This window comes from Protopterus annectens, chromosome 3.part1 (genome assembly GCF_019279795.1).
Source record: "Protopterus annectens isolate FY-2018-M chromosome 3.part1, PAN1.0, whole genome shotgun sequence".
Taxonomy (NCBI): domain Eukaryota; kingdom Metazoa; phylum Chordata; order Ceratodontiformes; family Protopteridae; genus Protopterus; species Protopterus annectens.
Window position 1 is genome coordinate 1,268,203,135 of NC_056732.1, and position 14,239 is coordinate 1,268,217,373.

At 37.6% G+C, this 14,239-nt stretch overlaps 1 protein-coding gene across 1 annotated transcript in view; it reads right to left on the reverse strand.

The window, feature by feature from the left end:
- Window positions 1–14,239, reverse strand: part of NAPRT (nicotinate phosphoribosyltransferase) — a 1,644,161-nt gene that overhangs the window by 752,875 nt on the left and 877,047 nt on the right. Inside the window, exon 6 of the mRNA XM_044067330.1 lies at window positions 11,952–12,145. Within this exon, the coding sequence (XP_043923265.1) occupies window positions 11,952–12,145 (194 nt within the window). The remainder of the gene's footprint in view (window positions 1–11,951; window positions 12,146–14,239) is intronic.

A 14,239-nucleotide genomic window follows, 5' to 3' on the forward strand; every position in this document is an offset into this window, starting at 1 on the left:
TAACTTTTTCTGACACTGGGTTAGAGCAAGAAAAAAGGATTCCCAAAGGGGTACTTAGCTTTAGAAGACTTCAACTTCAATTCAGAAATGAAAACTCAGGTACCGGCCGACTGGCACTCGTGAGAACTGCTTCTGCTTCAGGCTCCTTGGCAAGAAAGACTGATGTAATGGCGTTGGCTGCCTGATTTTATACCACTGACGACCTCATGTCAGTCCTGGAGCAACAGCAACCGATGCAGGAAATACTAAGCCTCTGGTATTCAGGCCGACTGAGTGCTACCCCTGGCAGGATAACCCAAGTGTGATAATTGCAACAGTGAAACACGAAGAACATATTGTATCATCCTCTCAGTGTATGAAATGGACACACCCTGGAAATTTCCTCATCACACTTGATTTGCAAAACCCCAGATTAATATCAAGTGCAGAGAAGTGTATTGTGTTTGAAATGGCAGAAATAACTTATTTTATAGTATGACATGAATAATGGTCCCTCTTTACAGATTTATTCAAGTCTTGTGGAGAAATGCCTATATAAGAACCGTGTCAGATTTAACCATAGTAACCCTAATATTCACTAATTCAGAAGACTTTCTGTATCTTAATCACAACCTTTGTTTCCATTCTTTCTGTAACATTTCTGGTCTACCTTTCAGAGCTAATGGACTTTTCTTGGCACATACAACAGTGGCAAAATAGCAGGCTGTGACTTTAAATGATAAACTCCTACTCAGCAGCTTGGACCAGTAAACTAATCTATATAATTATGAAGCAAGTCATCACCCTTCAAATGTACATTATTCTTTTCACCTTAACAAGTCAAACAACCAAGTGTAGGAACAGCCTCTGTTCTATCTGAAATAGAATATTCATTTCTTATTCTTACATTTGCAAACCAACAAGTTGTGCTATGGGGCAACACCTAATGACCTGAACAGGTAAGTAACTTGCACACAATCAGCACTGACTATATTTGAGCAGACATTATATTTCCCCCAGTGCCTGTTTTCAAAACTACATTTTATTATATGTGTTGAGCATCTCTGCCCAGATCTCTGACTGACCCACTTTTTCAAATACCCTGTGTCACAGTCTTGCAAATTATGTACTTTTTTAAACACTTACTATGATCACAAATACATAATTTTCATGGCATTATTTTTACCACATGCATCATTTTCAGTTGCAAGGTCACTTTCCACATTTTACTTACTTTAATACAATGATTTATTTTGTCACAGTTATAATACAATTGACCAACTTCATGACATTTTCTTTGCCTGCTTAAAACTGTACTTCATTCTGAAATTAAGAATACTCTTTCCATTTTAAATTACTCACATGTCTTATAACATATCTTCACTCTATTCTGCATATCTTCTGTTATCTGGCAGGTTCCAAGTATGCATTGACATAATCATTGTTGATCCAAACTTCTACAGGCATAGCTCTCAACTTCTTAGTACAAAAAAATCTGGATGAAGCCAAAAATAATGGGGTATGAAGCATCCAAAACAGGAACAAAATTTAAATACTGCATTTATAAACTTAAGAAAGTTGCTAGAATAGAAGGTCTTGTGCTATTGTATATTTTCTAAGGAATATAAAGTCTGAAACTCAAATGCATGTCATTATTTAGTGAATTCAGTCCTCACTAATTTGCCAAAAAAAGCCAGAAAACCACAAATTTTATTAGGAACAGAGCAAAAATATGAGCCAAACATCTGGACATTCTGAGAAAATCTGGACAGTTGAGAGGTATGTTTACAGGTCATAAATCACAAAGGAGTTTGGTATGTATTTTTAAATACTTATTAGAACTACTCATATGCAGGCCATGTTTATTAATACGATCCTTAGTTTTTTACTTGATGTTTTTTAAATGAGCAACATAAGCATTAATACTTTACAGATGACCTTATGTAGACCAAATATTGAATATATTGTGGATTTTTTCTCAGCTCAGCACAGCTCTGAAACATCTTGTCTCATCACTGCCATTCTCTCTCTCTCTCTCACTCATTTTTTTCTTGAAACTCAAACATATTATACACTTTAAGTACTTTTTCCATTGTGACATGCATGACCATGGTACACTATTTCTCAAGCTTTTCAGCTATTTTACTTTTAATACGGAATGAATCAAAGTTCTGGATCTGTAATTTACTGTTCTCAGACAAGTTGCCCTGAAGACAGAGATTTCCTTGGAAACGTGGCTGCACCATTTTTCAAATGAACAAACTACAACTGTTCTGCTTTTCTGGCTTCACTTTTGTAACTAACATTTAAGCTTACTTTTAAAAAATAACAGAAATGGATACAAGGCAAAGTGCTGCCAACCCTTCAACTTCACTCTTAAGTCTATACAACAGGACACAGGAAATGAAAGCATGTCTTGCATGCTGGTAGTCTGAGTTGGAAAGGTTATCAGTACTGTCAAGGAACAATATATGTATATATATATATATATATATATATATATATATATATATGTGTGTGTGTGTGTGTGTGTGTGTGTGCGTGTGTGTGTGTGTTTTACATGCTTTTGCTTTGCCCGTATTTATCTTCCTTGACATTCCCTCATATTTGCACTTTATAAGTTTATGCAATATCTTATCATCTGAATCTCCATGCTGATCTATGTGGCAGTTAGCACAGAGGACTGAAGCTATGAGCTATGGCACTCTCAAGTAGGAATGTTTAGGTTAAAATAAAAGTTTACAAAATGCGTCTTTCTGGCACATGTGACTTCAATATCATATTTTTGAAGTCTTGGCCACATCTTTTGCAGTCTTTTTGATGTGCTCAGGAGAAATTTCTTTGTTCTCTACTGGCTTTTTCTTCTGTATATACAATTGCCAAATATTCTCTTTAAATTTAGAAATAAACCATCTTTGTTTGTGTCAGTGCTTTTAAAAGTTACAGGTCCCCATCCTGGCACTTCTACTGAATGTGCAGTGTGTAAATGGATTAACTATTTTCATGCAGATGTTTTTCTGGGATTAAATTAGACAGTGAGTATAAAACCTGTTTTGAAGAAGTCTCTGTATTTAAATTGTTTAAAATGAATAATTGTATTATTAGTTTATTAACTAATTATGGCTGCATCTGACTGATTACTTTTATCTGTGATGTGTATATAAAAGTGATGATTTTTAGATGAAATTGTAAACACTGAGGAAGAGTTGTCTCAAAAGCTTTTCTGTATTAAAGTTTTACATTGAATAAAAAAAAAAATCAAACTGAAAATGTCCAAAAAAGCATACACATAAGATATGAGCTGTTCGGAGAACCACAATAGAACACAATGAAACACAGTAGTACAGATGAGCACTTTCATTCCTTCATTAGATAAAATCCCAATTTGAACTTCCCTCAAATATTGAGAGAACTAATCAAAACGCATTACAAAATAAACAGCAACTTCCTTAAAAGTAATCATTACACTCGTTAAACAAACTGAACAAAACATACATACAAACACTTGAAAATAGTATAAACATACAAAACATCAAAACGTTATTTGTGTATAAAAATTTTAATTTTATTTTGACAAAAATATATTTTAATAAAAATATATTTTTAACAAAAGTGTGGAACTGGTGAATTCATAATCTAACCCTAAATACTGTTACACAGCTTAACATTATTGCAGTATTAACCTATTTTAAACTCTATCTACTTTAAGAGCCAACAAACTACCAATAGATATTCTATCATTTATTCCTGGTCTTTGCGTAGCATTCAATAGAACCTGCCAATGTGTTTCCCTATACTCAAGAACTGAAGACCAGTTCCCTCCCCTTTCATTTCTAGCAACTTTTTTCCAAAATACAAGTTTTCTAAAACTGGTGCAATTAATAGCATGTCTATAAAGGGCATTAGAACTGTCTTTTTTCTTAATCGCATATATATGTTGGTATATCCTTTTTCTAAGTGAATTCTCTGTCTTTCCTATATAGAAAGCAGTACATGACACACAAAATGCTGCATATACTACTGCTTTTGTGTTTTAATCAAAGTTACCCTGCACCACAAGGGCCTTATTGTATTTTCCAATAGTCATATTCGTAGTCTCATGTATGTATTTACACTCACTGCAAGCACTGCACTTTTTCAGTCTTCCATTGTAACCCCCGTCAAAATCTTTGTTCTTTTCAAAAATATTTTTCATGCTCCTGTCTCTCCTAAAACTATCCTGGGAGTTTGGCCCAATTGCTTTACATCACTTTTCACACAATTTGGTTTACTCTTGAGTTCTTTTATGTTGGACTTCTACTAGGTATTCCCCTTGTCTCTGTCAATAGATGGTCTAACTGTAGGACTCTCTTCCAACACCCCTCTACATATGTAAGCTGGCATTGGCTACTCACTCCCCCCTCTTTACTGGCTTCCCAGAATCCATGCATACTATTCGAACTTAGGTTGCCAAAGTTACAGTCCGGGTTTATCCATCCGCAGAAGAGAATTTTTAAATTTAGCCAAGCTCTAGAAAACTGTTTATGTTTATTGACTGGTGTCTTTTTCAATTAAGACCACAAAACATTAATATAAGATCTGATATTAGAAACAATGGAAGCACAATATTACTTCCTACATCTACTACAACTGCCCCTCTCAGAGTCTAATGTGGCTCTTTTCGTCTCTTAAGAACTGTTTGTTTCCAAACAGGTCTTACCGTTTTTAGAAAAGCAAATCTCATGAATAAATAAACTAGCACAATATATTTATGACAAAACAAAAAATGAGGTTTCTTAGAAATGCTACAGCTTGTTTTCTTGGCTCAGAAACATGCTTGAAAAATAAGAACAAATAAGGTGTTTGAATTTTTATAATAATGTACCTCCTGGATATTATGCAAAACATCAAATGTTTCAATGTGATTTTGTCACACATGAAGCTTGTTTTAATCAATTTTAAGATTTTAATATGTGAATATGGAGAACATGCATATAAAATTATATAAAAAGACAGAGATGCAAACATGGCAATGACACTTGAAGTGACCTAATACATAATATGAGAAATATACTGCTTCACTAACATATGTTCATAGGTTCATACTAGGCTATCTGCCCTAGGGCATTTATAAGCCTAGCCAGAGTGTGTTTGGCTTTCACCATCCATTTTAAATGAATTTTGCTATGCCCTTTTTCGAGGTTAGTATACTGTGCCTATCTAACAGTGACACAGAAGTGATACTCGGGGTAAATCTACAATCTCCCATCCGCTCATCAAGATTCCTCTTGAAGAGAGTCAATGAGGGACTCTGCCTAACCTGGACTGGGATTTTATTCCAGAGTGAAGGGAGCCTCTGGGTTATGAATCTGTCCCTCCAGCATGTCCTATTTATTTCAGTGCTGAGGTTCAAGTCTCTCAAGCGCGTAGCTCGATGGGATTTGGATTTTCTGAGGTGCAGCATGTCTATTAATTCCGGGTTGGACATGGCTTTATACATCAGGCACAGATCGCCTCTGAACAGGCAGTATGCCACTGAGTAGAGCTGGAGTTTCTTTAACCGGGCAGCATATGGCATCTGTTTGAGCCCTTTGATCCTCTTGGTGAGGTACTTTTGGGGTCTTTCCAGTTGCTGCAGGTGTCTGGTAAGGTACACTTCATGTATGACACATTAGGCTGCTTGATGTTTAATCCCTTACAGGATGTTTCTTTTAATATTTGGAGATGGTTTGATGAGCTACAGGGTAATAAGCGTGTATACGTAACTGTATTTATCTCCAAATGTACAAACCATATCACATACAATTAATGCATAGCAGCTTCTCTTCAGTGTAACTTAACTGATCAGGATATAATGTAAACGTTCAGAGTAAAAAATATCATAGTAGATAAAAACTGCAGGTTAATGACTATAACTGGTATTCATAAACATGGTCCACAATGTTTAACACTGGTATACAGACATCCATATATTTACTTATTTATGGATGGATACTTGAAATCTTGACCCCTCAAAAGAGATGACATTTTAGGGTACTTATAAATGGGCACTCAGTCTTTCACACCCAATTCTTTGATGACAGCCAGTTCTAGAGAACACTAGCAAATTAAGAGAAGGCCTTCCTGTCTGAATTATCAAGACAAAAATCTGGAATATCTGTTAGGCCTTTATCAAATGACATAGGTTCATAGGTGTTTACTAGGCTAATGACCAGAAGGGCCTTATTAAGTATAGCCACATTGCCTTATTGGGTTACAGAGTTTCAACATCCCCTTACAACAGACATAACCCAAACTGTGCAGAGCACAGAAAGTTAGCACCAAGATTTTAAAGACACAATGAGCCATGACCGGAAGCCAGTGCAGATACAGCAGAACTGGTGCAATATGGTTAGTTCTCAGAACACTACACAACAATCTAGCTACCGAGTTCTGAACTCACTGCAGGTGCAACATTTCACTGTCTAAATATGCTGGGTATGCAGCATTACAGTAGCCTAAGTGGTACAAAACCAGAGCTTTTACCACTGCAGCAAGCAATGCATCTTCCATGCTGTACTCCTCACTGGGATGCCTTGCCAACCGCTGACACCTGGTGCCAAACACTAAGTTTCTTATCAAGAATCAAGGCCAGATCTTGTACATGTGAGACATATTCCAAGCAGTTGTCTCCACAAATCAATAAAGGTAACAACTACTTCAACAAACTGCGGCATGCACCAACACTCCCTCGGTCTTGACTGAGTTTAGTTTCAGTTGATTCAGGCTCATTCAATTAAGAATCTTCTAGTGGTGTAAAATCTCATTTTAAGCCAGACAGAAGTAAAGGCAGAATATCATTGACATCTGATTGATATAAAATGCATCTCCTTGTTATGACCACCCTAAGTGGCAGCATCTATACAATGAATAATAAAGGGAACCTAGATTAGGCAACAGAGGTTCCATAGTATTTTTTCAGGAACTCAACTGATATCCTATGATCCACTGTATCAAATGCCTCAGACAGAGGAGATCCCCGGGGATCACGTCAGTCGCCCTGTTAGACAGGGGTCTAGGGAAGTAAATAGTGTGGGAAGAAATAGCAAGGGAATTGTTATGGCTAGGCTTGTATAGGCCCTAGGGCTGATAGCCTAGTACCAACCTATGAACCTATGAACCAGAGCATGTAGGACAAGGATTAAATATTTCCTCTGATCTCTCACCTTTACAAGATCAACCACTCAATTTTGTACAGTTTCTGTGCTCTGCTTTGATATAAAACCCAAATGAGAAGGATCCAGCAGATCATGACACACTACTGTATTTCTTTCTAAATAAGACCTAACCAGAGAGTAAGGTCTAGCATGTTTTTTCCAGGGTGTTCATGATATAAGCCCTACACCAAAAATAAGTTCCAGCTCCGATTCTTACTGTAACCTAATCATCACTCACACTTGACGGTTGAGATCCTTGGCCCATAAACCCGAGCAGGTGTACTTTGATCAGTCAAAGTACAGACAACATGCGGGAAGTGTGTGCTCATGGTAACGAGCAGCTGTGGTAGTGTCTTCTCTTCATAACTGGTGCCATTTTGTGTTGCCACTCCGGTCACGTAAGTCTTCAATTAACCCCCCCCCCCCAGACAAGATGAGTGCAAAAAGAAAGAGCTATTCTGTCGAGTACAAGAAAGGAATAGTGGAGGACTCCCATGGAAAGAACCTGACGGCTTTCTGTAAAGAGAAGTTAGATCTCCGAATGGTCCGAAAATGGCGAGCAGCATATGTTAACCTCACAGTCAACAGGCCGAGGGAAATGCTAAGAAGTGTAATTGTGGATCAGGTCGGCAACCATTATTTCCTGAGCTCAAAGACATTATCTGTGAGTGGATTGCTAACAGGAGAGCAGAGGCTTTAGTTGTGCGCAGGGATGATATTCAAGCATTTGCCATTGCAACAGCACCACAGTTAGAAATATCTGCAGAAGAATTCAAAGCATCACAACACTGGCTAGATGGCTTCCTTCAGCGATATGAACTGTCTCTAAGAAGATCAACAACACTGTTCAAGCTGGAAGATACTAAAGTTATTAAACGTGCACTTGTGTTCAAGTTCTTTGTTGATGGCATTGACTTTTCTAAATACCAACTCTCAAACATGATTGCTATGGATGAAATGCAGTTTTTATGGGCCAAGGATCTCAAACAACAATTTATCAAAGGGATACCTTGTCAATCTACATTCCCACCACTGGTTACAAGAGTGAACGTGTTACCTGTATCTTAGCAATTTGTCTAGATGGAAAGAAAAATCTCATCTCTAATCATTAGTAAGTGCAAGAAAGATAAGATTGAATGTGTTTCAGGCATTTACATTCTTGAAACTGAAAAAGCCTGGTGCACACAAGCAGTTATAAGGAAGTGGGTCGATGTAATGCTGCCACTTGTTTTGCGAGGTGGCAAAAGAGGTCTGCTAGTCTGGGATTCAGCCAGCACTCGCTGCGCTAAAGAAACATGGAGGAGAATAGATCAAATAATGATTCCCGCAGGAATGACTGCCTATCTCCAAACTTTTGATATTGCAATAAACAAGCCATTCAAGGACCATTTTTGCAAGGAACTCAATGACTACATTGAAAATAGAACGGAGAGAAATCAGCATGGAAACTTTATGAAGCCTAGCCTGCAAGAGGTCAAGACTTGGGTGAAAAATTCATGGGATAAAATCACTGACAGCTGTGTTGCCAATGCACTACGAGCAGGCTACATGGACAAGCAGTGCTCATTTAAGGAGAGCTCAATTGATAGGCATGACAGACTGGGGCCAATGGTGCTACAGGAAATGGAGTCGCAAGAAATTCAGGCCGAAATTCGGGAGTTGGGCACTTACGACAATGTCCCAGAAGAAGACATGACTGTATTTGAATAACTGTGAAAGCCAAGGTGCAGATATTCTGGAGATGAAATGTTTGTTGCACTGTTTATGTAGAATTCTCACACAACTGTCAACCCGTTATTAGAACTGTTGTCCAATAATAGAAAAGTACAAAATAAATGTCAATTTGTGTACATGAATAAATGTCGATTTTTGTACATGAAGAAATGTCAATCTGTGTTCATTAATTAATGTTAATTTTTGTACATGACTAACTGAATAAAGGTAGATTGTTGTACGGTGTGAGTAAATAAGGCATCCCCTGATAATGAGCCCTAATGCACATTTCGCCGGGAGAATGAATATAAGACCCGGTCTTATTTTTGGGGAAATACAGTAGTAAAGGTTAAAACTGGGAGTAGACCCACCTTCTTAACTTTTAATTTAATAAATACTACTACTTATAACAATAATAATGATTATAAAAATAATGATGAAGATTACAAACTGGTCAATAATTTTCCAGTATGCTGCGATCCAACAATGGTTTCTTAAGAATCAGTATAACCAGCATCTCCTTAAGATTGCAGGAAACTTCCCGAATTTCAAGTAGGAATGAATTATATGAAGAATAATGGACCAAGTATGTCAAGGACCATCTCATAGGCCCTGGGTGCAACAGATCAGAAACACAGCTGAAACATAAGCCTGTCAAAACTGGCATATTCAGACTCATCCTAGTACCAATCCAAGTAACCCAGCTTAGACTCCACAAACAACAGCCCTACCCAAAAATGCAGTAAACTGCAGACCATGTAAGGAAGCACATATGAGTGAACTGAAAACCACAGCTACGGTGTATGTATGCAAATGAAGGTGGCTATCAGAATAACTCCTCTGACCAAATTTACAAAGAGTGATATCGCACACTAAGCCAACATGGTTGAGGCAGCACATTGTGCAAGGCAAAGTACAGCCTAACCTTAAAAACATCGAATGGCAGTATCTTACTTATGTACATCATGTTCAGGTTATCAGAATGAATGTGGAATGTAATTATCAGTAAAAATTACATAAACCAATTGATAATATATCATATAGCACCTCGATACTCAGATTTAATGAGATGCCAATGTGTATAGGTCTACAAGCAAAGCAAAGTGGATTAAAACTTAACAAATCACTTGTGTTCCTGACTGTGGACTAGCAGTATATGAGTGTATGGCTTTACTAACACTTTTGCAGAGCTTCCAAAAAGTGTAAGCATAAAGTATAAATGTACATTGTACCACAGAGCAGGCAATCTGTTGGATAACTTGGAGGTGTTCATTACAATATGTCATCTATCAATTAATGCCCCCAAAACTGGCAGTGAGAGTGTGGGTATGTTCAGGAGGAATATGACTGGTGGTGAGTACTGTTTGCATCTTACCTTATCAGTGCAGGAAGGTGCACAGTGTGTGTGTGTACCCAGTCTAACATTAGTGTAGTTTTGTTTCATGAATCGGGCTAATGACAGACTGTGCAGAATCTATGTTATGAACTATGTTCAACATATAAAAGTTCTGTATAACCAAGGGAGCATAAAATATTACAATCTGCTAAAAATGCATACCAGTGCTTCCAGAATACAGTATAGGCTCAGGATTCTAATATATTTTAATTAATTATAACAGGTGTACATCTAAAACTCAATTCAAGATAAATAACTGAATTAATATTTCTGTAGAAATTACATAAGCACTATAGATAATGATTTTGTGTGCTAATTGCTCTGCAAATGTATATAATTCTTACATTTGCTGTCAGATTTCATGTTTAGTCCAACCTATCTTAGTTGCTCTACACTGCTAGTATCAACATTATGGGAGGCTTGCAGGCTGAACCCCTCATATCCTTCCCCCTCTGAAAAGTGATCCAACCACCGGTCACTTTATTTCTATTGCTTTCAACTTGCATTCTGGTATCAAATGAACATGGGTCACATGTCATGGACTGAATACCCTGCATCACTGTGCCAGGATCTGATCAAGAAGCTTTACAGAGATGTCAGGCTTAACATGAAACCTGTTATCTAAAAAAACACAGCATGACATTGTGAGAGAGGGAGAAAGAGATTCAAATCTTAAACAATACGCACATAGAAAAGTAAATAAATACAAATAACTTCCAAGACAAATTGAGGAAAAAAATAAGGACCCTAACATAGTATTACAATATCTACAGATGATGAGACATTTTCACCAGGTCAAAACTGCTCCCAGTATGTAATGGGTTCTATGCTAGGAAAATAACACAGTTGTTGTTTTGTCTTTCGGCTTCTCCCGGTTAGGGGTCGCCACAGCGGAACTCTGGTCCGCTAATGATTGGCAGTAGATTTTTACGTGCCGAGTTGCCAGCCCTGACGCACAACCTTCAACAAAGGTACGCCCATTCACGCATGTCTCCACACAGAAGACGCTCTAGCTGAAAATCGAACAGGACAACATCTTACTGTGATGCGACACTACCGCAGCACCACCACTGCAGTAGGAAACCAAAAGGGTGGGATGGCGCTTCAAATATGGCATAAAAGGAAAACTGAAAATATGCTTACATCATGCAAAAATAAAGTACTGTCACATGTTCCCATATGCAACTGCGATAATTTGACTTACTTGGAGAATAAATAGAACTCAGATAAATTCATAAAAATTCTGCAACACAGGACTGGAATTCTCTATACATTGTAAGGCCTTATTAAGTTTAATGCTATTGGCTGCCAAAAAAGCAATTGCTAGAAAACAGAAATCACAATCTAAATCTGTAATTGAAGCATTGAATATTGTTAAAGAGAACAAAAGAGCTGGAAGTTGGATCTTTAGAAAAGGGAAGGAGCAAATTACATAGAAATAAATGGAATTTGTGGGAACAATATTTGCAGAATAATGTTCGGGTGGAGAGAGGTTTAAGGAAAGGTAGAAATTGAGCAATTTATTTAATGTTGAAGTGAACAACAGCTGATATAAAAGAAAGAAAAAACACATGCAATGTATAATGCATGAAAAAAACGTTAATATGGTTTGCTATCTATTAATGTAAGTGTGCCTACATCTTAAGTGATAATGTAATAAAAGCATTTAAAAACTCCATAGTCCTTACCACATGACATTGTATGTATCCACCAAGACAAGGAAGTTCTTTGGGAAGCTGATTGCATATGATATAAAGGCAGCTAGTTCTCCCTGATTTAACCTTTCCAGAGGGACTTTCAGTAAGTGGCACACATAAGGTAACAAGTTTTCACACAGAGACACAAGATCCGCAACTTTATCTCCTGTTGCAGGCTTCAGGGTCTGAAAATCAGTGAAAAACAAATACTCAGAATCATATTCTGGCAAATTTAAATGCAATATGTTTCATAAATGGGAACATTTCCAGCAGGTATAATGCTAATACACACTAAAACAAATATAATTTCCATTACACTGCAAACAAGTTTTACTGGAATTGAGGAAGTTATTCTTCACATTTCTTTTAAAATCAAATTAACACTTGCTTTAATGGCATAAAATGCAAAAAATTTTCTTTGTGACTGTGCTAAGTAGATTACTGTTCCTTTCCAAAGACTATCTCATGGTGGCTAAACTTTTTGCCTCACCAACCAAGGCTCTGGAATTCAATCCTTAACTTCTGGTTACTGTAATATGGTGTATACATGTTCTCCCTGTGTCAGCCTGGGTACTGTACTTTCTTCAAAATGAATGTGTTGTCCCAGAAATGCTCCACAGAGTACTAGTTCACTTAGCTAGCTAACAAAGAAAGAGAAATTAAAATGAGAACCACTAACCCCAGTCCGGCAGTTAAATGAGAAAAGCACTGCATAAAGATGAAAAGTTCAGCAACATCAGCAACATCTCTTGCAAATGGCAATTAAAATGACATAACTGTATTTCAAGACTAGACATTTTAAACTCTGGTATTTTTAAATAATAACTTGTTACTGATTTCAAAATATAAATGTACAAAATTAATTTACTATGGTTAACCATGTCTTACTGAGTGAAGATACGAATAAGCAAAACAAAAACATCTAATAGGTAAGGTAAATCACACTACCAAGTAGATGAAACAAATTGCCATATACTTTGAAATCAGGCCTGATGTGAAGGTTCAGACATAAACTGTAAGGAAAGGGAAAAGATGTAAAAAAAAAAATTCATAAAACTCACTTTTCCCAGCATCTATGACCCAGAACCCAAGTCCAGCACCTATGAAGCACTATGTTCCTGACATATTAAAATGTTGGCAACAGAAACATGAAATCCTAAGTCAGTGATGTTTTGTGATCCAGTAACAGGCAACATGATTACCCATAGTGCTACCTAAAAAGTGCACTGACACAGTTGTATATAATACATATTTCAAATATATCCCATTAAAGCTCATTTTGAAACATTCTGAATACTTAAAATTGTGCAATAATCACAGCATAACAATGACAACATTAATGTTATTTGCATGTTCTAATGATTCTTACTTTGAATCTTTACTGGAATTCTGTTGCTATTCTTGTAGAACATTTTTAAATAAGCAGAATGACAACTGATTGAATATGCCGTGGTGGTGCAGAGGTAGCATTGTCGCCTCAGAGCAAGAGGCTCTCCTGTTCGATTCTCAGCTGGAGTGCCTTCTGTGTGAAGTCTGCATGTCCTCCCCGCGGTTGAGTGGCGTTCGAAAGACATGTGTGAATGGGCGTGCCTTCATTGAAGGTTGGGCGTCGGGCTGGCACCTCGGCACCATAAAAATCGACTGCCAATCATTAGCAGACCGGAGTTTCGCTGTGGCGACCCCTAACCAGGAAAAGCCAAAAGAAAAACAACAACTGACTGAATATGCAGAGCAATATATGTAGCTCCTGACCATACCTAATCTGATTCAATCACACCTTCATGTAGCTGTGACGCCCGAGCCCTGGCCCAGCAATCAAGGAGCCTCAATCCTCACAGCTAACACCAGAGAGGGTGTCTCATATGAGAGGAAAGGATAACAAATACACACAGTGAAGTGCAATTTCCCTTAAGAGCACACAGAGATCACAGTCAGTCCAGGGCTGGTTGCTCTCTTGCTCCCCAGGTCCCCAGCAAGACTCCCCACTGGCACAGCTATAGGGTCCAGATCTCAGCTTAGCTGGGCAAGCTAAAATCTCCAGCAACCTCTCTGTCCAACCAGTGTTTCGTGTCCCTGCCCAAGTAGCTGACACACACACACTTTGAGATAAGAGGTTATACAACCACACAGACATTTCTGGGGAAGGCTGGCACAGGTTCTCCAGCTGTGCCTCTTTTATCCACACTATACGGTAGTAATCACTTGCCACCACCCAGCTAATATTATCAGCTACTCAAAGGCCCTTAAAAGGGTGTCCAATTACTACTGTGCAATATTAG